The 10745-nt window shown below is 40.8% G+C and overlaps 1 protein-coding gene across 1 annotated transcript; it reads right to left on the reverse strand.

Moving 5' to 3' along the window:
• Positions 1–3: 3 nt before the first annotated feature.
• Positions 4–10577, reverse strand: LOC128215292 (uncharacterized). Its single transcript, XM_052921996.1, has 3 exons — positions 10555–10577; positions 9445–9736; positions 4–750 (listed from the first exon to the last, which is right to left on the reverse strand). Exons 1-3 carry the CDS (start codon positions 10575–10577, stop codon positions 4–6), a joined length of 1062 nt encoding a protein of 353 aa, XP_052777956.1.
• Between the last annotated feature and the right edge of the window lie 168 nt (positions 10578–10745).

Here is a 10745-nt window from a genome sequence, read left to right on the forward strand (position 1 = left end):
CTGTTAACTTGAGCTCTCAGCGTTTGCCTTATTTGTTAAATGGCTCATTATTGGGCCTGTGTTGGCTGTGACGGTTGTGGGGCCTGTGTTGGCTATGACGGTTGTGGGGGCTGTGTTGGCTGTGACGGTTGTGGGGCCTGTGTTGGCTGTGACGGTTGTGGGGCCTGTGTTGGCTGTGACGGTTGTGGGGCCTGTGTTGGCTGTGACGGTTGTGGGGGCTGTGTTGGCTGTGACGGTTGTGGGGCCTGTGTTGGCTGTGACGGTTGTGGGGCCTGTGTTGGCTGTGACGGTTGTGGGGCTGTGTTGGCTGTGACGGTTGTGGGGCCTGTGTTGGCTGTGACGGTTGTGGGGCCTTTGTTGGCTGTGACGGTTTGGGGCCTGTGTTGGCTGTGACAGTTGTGGGGGCTGTGTTGGCTGTGACGGTTGTGGGGGCTGTGTTGGCTGTGACGGTTGTGGGGCCTGTGTTGGCTGTGACGGTTGTGGGGCCTGTGTTGGCTGTGACGGTTGTGGGGCCTGTGTTGGCTGTGACGGTTGTGGGGCCTGTGTTGGCTGTGACGGTTGTGGGGCCTGTGTTGGCTGTGACGGTTGTGGGGGCTGTTGCTGGCTGTGACGGTTGTGGGGGCTGTTGTTGGCTGTGACGGTTGTGGGGGCTGTGACGGTTGTGGGGCCTGTGTTGGCTGTGACGGTTGTGGGGGCTGTTGTTGGCTGTGACGGTTGTGGGGGCTGTGTTGGCTGTGACGGTTGTGGGGGCTGTTGTTGCAGCAGTCATTATCTTTTGCAAAGTCAATTCAAGTTTGCAGAGGTTAGTAATATTTTCCTTAAAACTGAATATGCGAATTTTGGTACTAGAAAATTTACGAGGTACTATCAAATTTAACTCATTGAATTATTTGTTAAAGACGCACGATAAAGGATGATGCAAAAAAATCGTGTTTAACTTATTTGACTTTAATTATAAAAAACAAAACAATTAAAAGCATATGATAAAAGTAAGAATAAAAATATTTGCCCTTATAAATGAGTTTTATTTAATTAATAGATTCGTGGCCATACCTTACCTAGTTAAATCGCTGACATGTTTTCATCTCTACCTATATCACATGCTTTCTCTATTTTTTATCATAAAAGTCAAATGAGTTAAACACGATAATGAAAAACAACATTTTGGGGCATCAACATTTATTGTGCGCCATTAAAATTATGTTTCATGTTTGGCTTTCTGTAAATTTGAATTATTTATATAAACATAATAAGTATAAAGTTATTAATTTAGCCAGTACATGTCTTTTTAAACAAAAGAAGTTGTTAAGTGTTGAAGCAAAACTAAAAACATACATAGGTGTTTCAGAATAAATGAATGTACCTTGCTTGAAATCCGCACGCGAATCAATTATTGAATTTCATTCTCATTTTAGAGAGGTACAGAGTTATCATGTTTTGCAAATATTATATATTATTTTTGAGAGTAACATATACATCAATTTTTATCAAATATGATTTTCCTTTATTACAGAAAGCGACGCGTTGAGCACAGCATTGAAAACTTACAATCAAACATCTTGTATGAAATTCCAGCCATACACGATTCTACACCATCTAATACCATATTTCTGAACAGTTACGAGTTTTAGTTGAACATTACATGGTGTAGATAGTATCACAGTCGTGTCCATTGAAACCATCATTATTCATTTTGAGAGGACTTGATAATGTTTTTTTTTCTTCTTTCTTTTGGGTATCGAGCCCTTAACCCTTTAAGCGAGAGAGGGACACATACAACACAAGTCTACTCTTACCCGGACACATACAGCACTAGACTACTCTTACCCGAACACATACAGCACTAGACTACTCTTACCCGAGCACATACAGCACTAGACTACTCTTACCCGAGCACATACATCATTAAACTACTCTTACCCGAGCACATACAGCACTAGACTACTCTTACCCGAGCACATACAGCACTAGACTACTCTTACCCGAGCACATACAGCACTAGACTACTCTTACCCGAGCACATACATCATTAAACTACTCTTACCCGAACAAATACAGCACTAAACTACTCTTACCCGAGCACATACAGCATTAGACTACTCTTACCAGAGCACATACAGCACTAGACTACTCTTACCCTGCAACATACAACACTAGACTACTCTTACCCTACAACATACAGCACTAGACTACTCTTACCCGAGCACATACATCATTAAACAACTTTTACCCGAACACATACAGCACTAGACTACTCTTACCCGAACACATACAGCACAAGTCTACTCTTACCCGAACACATACAGCACTTGACTACTCTTACCCGAGCACATACATCATTAAACAACTTTTACCCGAACACATACAGCACTAGACTACTCTTACCCGAACACATACAGCACTAGACTACTCTTACCCGAGCACATACAGCACTAGACTACTCTTACCCTGCAACATACAACACTAGACTACTCTTACCCGAGCACATACAGCACTAGACTACTCTTACCCGAACACATACAGCACTAGACTACTCTTACCCGAGCACATACAACACTAGACTACTCTTACCCGAACACATACAGCACTAGACTACTCTTACCCGAACACATACAGCACTAGACTACTCTTACCCTACAACATACAGCACTAGACTACTCTTACCCTGTAACATACAACACTAGACTACTCTTACCCGAACACATACAGCACTAGACTACTCTTACCCGAACACATACAGCACTAGACTACTCTTACCCGAACACATACAGCACTAGACTACTCTTACCCGAACACATACAGCACTAGACTACTCTTACCCGAACACATACAGCACTAGACTACTCTTACCCGAACACATACAGCACTAGACTACTCTTACCCGAACACATACAGCACAAGTCTACTCTTACCCGAACACATACAGCACTAGACTACTCTTACCCGAACACATACAGCACTAGACTACTCTTACCCGAACACATACAGCACTAGACTACTCTTACCCGAACACATACAGCACTAGACTACTCTTACCCGAACACATACAGCACAAGTCTACTCTTACCCGAACACATACAGCACTAGACTACTCTTACCCGAACACATACAGCACTAGACTACTCTTACCCGAACACATACAGCACTAGACTACTCTTACCCGAACACATACAGCACTAGACTACTCTTACCCGAACACATACAGCACTAGACTACTCTTACCCGAACACATACAGCACAAGTCTACTCTTACCCGAACACATACAGCACTAGACTACTCTTACCCGAACACATACAGCACTAGACTACTCTTACCCGAGCACATACAGCACTAGACTACTCTTACCCGAACACATACAGCACTAGACTACTCTTACCCGAACACATACAGCACTAGACTACTCTTACCCTACAACATACAGCACTAGACTACTCTTACCCTGTAACATACAACACTAGACTACTCTTACCCGAACACATACAGCACTAGACTACTCTTACCCGAACACATACAGCACTAGACTACTCTTACCCGAACACATACAGCACTAGACTACTCTTACCCTACAACATACAGCACTAGACTACTCTTACCCTGTAACATACAACACTAGACTACTCTTACCCGAACACATACAGCACTAGACTACTCTTACCCGAACACATACAGCACTAGACTACTCTTACCCTGTAACATACAACACTAGACTACTCTTACCCTACAACATACAGCACTAGACTACTCTTACCCTACAACATACAGCACTAGACTACTCTTACCCGAACACATACAGCACTAGACTACTCTTACCCGAGCACATACAGCACTAGACTACTCTTACCCGAACACATACAGCACTAGACTACTCTTACCCGAACACATACAGCACTAGACTAGTCTTACCCTACAACATACAGCACTAGACTACTCTTACCCTACAACATACAGCACTAGACTACTCTTACCCGAACACATACAGCACTAGACTACTCTTACCCGAGCACATACAGCACTAGACTACTCTTACCCGAGCACATACAGCACTAGACTACTCTTACCCGAGCACATACAGCACTAGACTACTCTTACCCGAACACATACAGCACTAGACTACTCTTACCCGAGCACATACAACACTAGACTACTCTTACCCGAGCACATACAGCACTAGACTACTCTTACCCGAACACATACAGCACTAGACTACTCTTACCCGAACACATACAGCACTAGACTACTCTTACCCGAACACATACAGCACTAGACTACTCTTACCCGAGCACATACAGCACTAGACTACTCTTACCCGAACACATACAGCACTAGACTACTCTTACCCGAACACATACAGCACTAGACTACTCTTACCCGAGCACATACAGCACTAGACTACTCTTACCCTACAACATACAGCACTAGACTACTCTTACCCTACAACATACAGCACTAGACTACTCTTACCCTGTAACATACAACACTAGACGACTCTTACCCGAACACATACAACACTAGACTACTCTTACCCGAACACATACAGCACTAGACTACTCTTACCCGAACACATACAGCACTAGACTACTCTTACCCGAACACATACAACACTAGACTACTCTTACCCGAACACATACAGCACTAGACTACTCTTACCCTACAACATACAGCACTAGACTACTCTTACCCTACAACATACAGCACTAGACTACTCTTACCCTACAACATACAGCACTAGACTACTCTTACCCGAGCACATACAGCACTAGACTACTCTTACCCGAACACATACAGCACTAGACTACTCTTACCCGAACACATACAGCACTAGACTACTCTTACCCTGTAACATACAACACTAGACTACTCTTACCCGAACACATACAGCACTAGACTACTCTTACCCGAACACATACAGCACTAGACTACTCTTACCCGAGCACATACAGCACTAGACTACTCTTACCCGAACACATACAGCACTAGACTACTCTTACCCGAACACATACAGCACTAGACTACTCTTACCCTACAACATACAGCACTAGACTACTCTTACCCGAACACATACATCATTAAACTACTCTTACCCGAACACATACAGCACTAGACTACTCTTACCCTACAACATACAGCACTAGACTACTCTTACCCGAACACATACAGCACTAGACTACTCTTACCCGAACACATACAGCACTAGACTACTCTTACCCTACAACATACAGCACTAGACTACTCTTACCCGAGCTCATACAGCATTAAACTACTCTTACCCGAACACATACAGCACTAGACTTCTCTTACCCGAACACATACAGCACTAGACTACTCTTACCCGAGCACATACAGCACTAGACTACTCTTACCCGAACACATACAGCACTAGACTACTCTTACCCGAGCACATACAGCACTAGACTACTCTTACCCGAACACATACAGCACTAGACTACTCTTACCCGAACACATACAGCACTAGACTTCTCTTACCCGAACACATACAGCACTAGGCTACTCTTACCCTATTTGTTTGCGGTTTGTTTGTTTTAATAAATGATATTTGTTCTGTAAACTGTTCTTGTGTTATGCGTATCATTGTGTTTGCTTACTCTTCTCATTCCGACGTGTGCGCCTTTACACCTCCTATAGAACAAAAACAGAATAGGCGGTGTTCGATTGCAGTAAATGTATGTGGGGTAAATTGAGGTTATAACCAACAAGGGCAGTAATGTCAGGTGCGTCCATGCTTCCTGGTTCATTGTTTTGAGTGCTAAACGTCCTCGATTCGGTGAGTATTACCACTGTGTTCTATATGTATATGTTCTAAAGCACGTCTAAGAAGGATAATTTTGTACAGGCAGTGTGTGTATACCTCGTGATAAATTACGTCATATACGCTACGTCGGAAGGCAACTTTTTGCTTAAAATGGAGACTTAAATCGAAGATAACTTTTCAATCACTACACCATTTTAAATGAAACAAAGGGCAGTCTATGCCACCTAAGGAGTCCCGCCTTCGTTGTTTTACCGGAGTTTGATAAGGTGATTAGTTTCAACAAACACTTCGACAAACCTGTTTCCAAAATAATGTTTTGACAGTGCTCCGTCAGACGGCCAAAAAGTTTTGTCGAAGTGTTTTAAGAAACTTAACTCTCAATCACACTCAAACACTTGTAAACGACCGAAAGCGGGGCTCCGTTAAATAATCCACAATTTTACCTTACATCATTACATTAACAATTTTTTAAAGGGGTTGTACTCCGTATGATGAAATAGCGAAAAAGAGAGAAAATTGTCGAAACCTGACATAAACTTCGTATCGATTTGTACAATGCATTGAAACTTACCAACCGAAGTACCATATAGTTCATTTATATAGTTTATTTATTTCAGGCAGTTTTTTCGTATTTTTTTCAATTAAAAAGATTACTAGTTATGTCTTCCTAGTGGAATTCATTCCCGTAATGCGTGATTCGCTAGTCGATGTCATCACGTGATATAACCAAGTAAGGTATATTAAATATTCCAACCGTTTAGGGTAAGCCTTTGTAGCACAGTTGATACCGGCAATTTTGGCGACACCGGTTCCAACCCGGTCTCCGACTCGATTATTTTTCTACATTAATGATATGAAAGAGTAAAACATTTCTTTAAATACTTGTCCTGAATTTCTTTACAGAAAAAAACACTTTTTTGGTGCCAATCTGGTGTATAGTGTCTTTAATATATAAAGAACCTCTATTCATTTTTTATCATCAAGTATGCAGAGTTCATTTATTATGTCGTTTATATGGACTACCTTAAAGCGTCTTGTTTTTTTGTCTATTTAGATTCAGGTTTGATCTCTTCTTTCGTTTCATCTTTTATCCTGAAAATATAAATTATATATCTGTACACCCTCTTATTTAATCGAATAATTAACCAAATTAGTATTTTTGAAAAACTAAAACAAAACGAATGGTAATTCGGGTAAATACAGTGTGCCATAGATCTTCCAGATTTGGAAGAACCTAGGTTCTAAAAATGTACAGAATGAACCAGCAAGCATTTCGTAAATGAGCCGATTTAACTCCAAAATTGGCTGTCTGCATTCGGAAAACAATAGCAATACTGTTATTGTCCAAAACAAAGCATCTGGTGGGGTTTGTACGCAAGAGAACGGTATTAAATAGTTGTTTTGAAGCAAAAAATGCATTGAGTGTGTCGGGAAGCCTAGTAAGAACGTGCATTGTTTTCACGAGATATTCTAATACAGACATTATTTTGATCTAAAACAAGCGTCTTCGTAAACGAGCAATTACTCTTCATTCGATACACAAGGTCGTTTCTAAAAATTATCGTTGAAACATATAGAAAACAGTGGTAATAATCACAGAATCGAGGACGTTTTCCACTCAAAACAATGAACCGGGATGCATGGACGCACCTGACATTACTGCCCGTGACCAATATCCCTTCCACGTCTGACGATAGTAGGTATAATTATTGACCAGTTTTAAATGTTGTTATAGGTTTTAACAAGTTCTAAATGGTTTCCAGTAAAACATTTAAATGGATGATATTAAGTTTGGAATGTGGGCAATGCAAGTTGTATACACATACAGATCACTGCTTAAATCGTTAATTGAAATGGTAACCAAAAAACTTTATACCAACAAGGTCTCCTTACCAAGTTTTAGGACCTTACCCCGTAGTATACTCTAGGTTTGAATTGAAAAAGGCTTTTGTGTTCAAGCGGCCGTGACCATTAAACTACTGACCTCGAAAAATAGGTCATCTACTGGACATGATCAATCTTCTTACCTGGTTTGAGGACCTTAGGTCAAGCAAGCATTGATTATCAAAGGGACAAAATTTTGTGTTCAAGGTAGACGTAACATTTTACATATTTACCTTAAAACCAACAGAGATCATCTGCTGGTTATGGCCAACCACCCTACCAAGTTTCAGGACCTAACACCCAAACATTTTCTTATTTTCAATCAAACAAGGTGTTTATGCCATCACGACTGTTACCGTTGACCTACTGACATAAAAACCAATAGGGGTCATATTCTGGTCATGACCAACCCCTTACAAAGTTTAAGGACCTTAGGCTCACATTTTCTCTGGTTATCAATCGGACAAGGTTTGTTCTACCGATCGACCGACGGAAAGCATTATACCCCACTTCTTCGAAGGAGGGCTTCATAAAGAGAGTACAAATATTAAGCACCATGTTAAGTTAACATGCTCTTGTTGTTTTTTGTTGTTGTTGATATTCTTATAATCAAAATATCAATTCATGTTTTACAACGATTGGGAAACAAGTTGTAGCATCGATATAAATGTTACTCTCGTTCGCTTGATATTAAGCGAGAGCGTGGTCTTGTGCCGTTAGATAAACCGGAGGATACTGTGACATTGGGCAGCCTTTTAATCTGCGACATTCGGACAGCCTTTGAACGTGCTTGTCTGCAATAACTGAAGTTAACATTGAATTTATTCTCCGTGTTGACCCTCATTTTGACTAATATGCAAAGTATAGAATATTCATAGTTTTTCCAATCATCTTCACGATTCCAAACATTTCCGGTATCTTGCATGGTTGCGATGTACACAGTCTCACTTTTTGCGTATGTACGTATCATTTCTGTCTCCTTTAACATGCCCGGTGAACATTGAATAAACAACATTTTGTCATGCACGTTGAAAATGCTTCAACGTTGTGGTGCCATGCACTAGACTATGGAGACTATCATTAACTATGGTCTATTGTTTTCGTTTTCATTTTAGAAAATTAAAAAAAAATGTAAATTGCCAATCACAAATTGCACACAAGTACTCATAAAATAGCATTGTGGTGCCCAAACAGAGCAACATGCATAACAACAAGCATTTAGTATGACTTTGCCTGCTAAAGTGGTTAACTGTTCTGGTGGATAAGAGGGTTTCTTTCTCACAGTTTTCATACATTGTGTGTGTTTGTGCTTTTGAAGGATCTCTATATTACAGAATGTCTTCACAGAAAAAATCCGTTATCGCCATATTTCATTAAAATGGTCTACGAACGACTGCTAAAATGGCAGCAACATATTTGTATATACCCATGTGGTTTGAAGTTGTGATACGACAGTTAATTTTATGATAACCGACACTGAAATTGCCAGTTTACACGCTTTGAAAGCCCTAACAGAGCACCAGCTGTTTCATACTGGCTGTTGCTGTCCGGTGACAAACCCATACACGTATCCTTCATCAACACTTACAACAACGCCGTTGGTCCCCTGCTCATTATCACTATTTTGTGATGTAATTAGCGATTTCTGTGCGTCATTAATGAGGTGATATATTTAATCCACTTGGGAAACAAGTTGCTATTGTTGGGAAAAAAACTATTCCTCTTGGGGAACTAGCTGCTGTGAGACCTGTGAGAAACAGGTCTATTGCGAAAATCCATTGGCTCCTACTTGGAAAGCAGTTTTAGTTGTTGCTGCAGTTGCTCCTCGTGCGAAACCAGTTGCTTCTGCTTGGAGACCAGTTGCTCCTTGTGGGAAATCAGTTGTTGCTACTGCTTGGAGGCCAGTTGCTCCTTTTGGGGAAGCAGTTTGGGAAATCAGTTTTTGCTGCTTCTTGGTGGCCAGTTGCTCCTTTTGGGGAATCAGTTGTTGCTGCTGCTTGGAGGCCAGTTGCTCCTTGTGGGAAATCAGTTGTTGCTGCTGCTTGGAGACCAGTTGCTCCCTTTGGAAAAAGGTTCTTCCTCTTGGAAAACCAGAGGCTCATGTTTGGGAACCAGTAACTGCAGCTGGGAGACCAGCAACTCCTGTTAGAATACAAGATGCTCCTGCCGACAGACCAGTGGCTCGTGTTAGGAAACCATTGTTCCAGTTGTGAGAATTGGTTTCCTAACAGGAGCTTCTGGTCTCACAACAGGAACCCTGGTTCCCTCAACGGAATTAACTTCTACTTCGTAACAGCCTAAGAGTATGTGTGTATGCATAAAGAAATGTTGAAGTATAAAAAAATACCAGAATTCCACCAAAAGTACACTTTATGTCGATGACATTTTAATGAATTCAAAGATTCTCCTTCCAAAAAAATATGTCCCCAGGTACTTTAGGACTGGTGGGAATCAGAATTTTGCATAGACTTATTATTTGAACAATTTTAAGAGAAGACAACCAAACGATCGCGCCTACAAAGTTCTTTAAGGTTCAGTAGAAGTCAAAGCAATTATTGCATAGTTTTGTTTTGAAGTATAGCTATACATGTTAAACAGAGTTGCCAGCACCAACAGCAAATCCGGGGATTTTTCGCGTAATTTACCAAAATATGATTTTCACTCAGCAAAAGCGCAACTTTTACTCAGTCGTAAAAAAAACTGCTTAAAAAGTTTTATCTATATTTTGAATGCAAATGTTTGAACAACATTAATGGAAATTAAAGGCCTAATATGTGAAGCTAAGGACATCCAAAACCAGACATACTTTTGCCTAATTATACAGCCATTGAATTTTTCCAGCTGGCCGTTTTTGAATTCCCCTAACAATTCTTAGAAAAAAATGTGAATGTTTACAAACACTTTAAGGTTGGTGGCAACCATGTTGCATGTGTCACGTCTTAGTGTCTATTGAATTTCTAATACATTGGGAATAAGGCCAACAACCACAACGAGGGACAAAGTAATAACTATTTTTAGGCCACAAATTAAATATGTGTCGCCTGCTTTGAACACCCTTCCTTTTCAATGGAGAATAATAACCCAATTATT

Source organism: Mya arenaria, chromosome 13 (genome assembly GCF_026914265.1).
Source record: "Mya arenaria isolate MELC-2E11 chromosome 13, ASM2691426v1".
NCBI classification, from domain to species: domain Eukaryota; kingdom Metazoa; phylum Mollusca; class Bivalvia; order Myida; family Myidae; genus Mya; species Mya arenaria.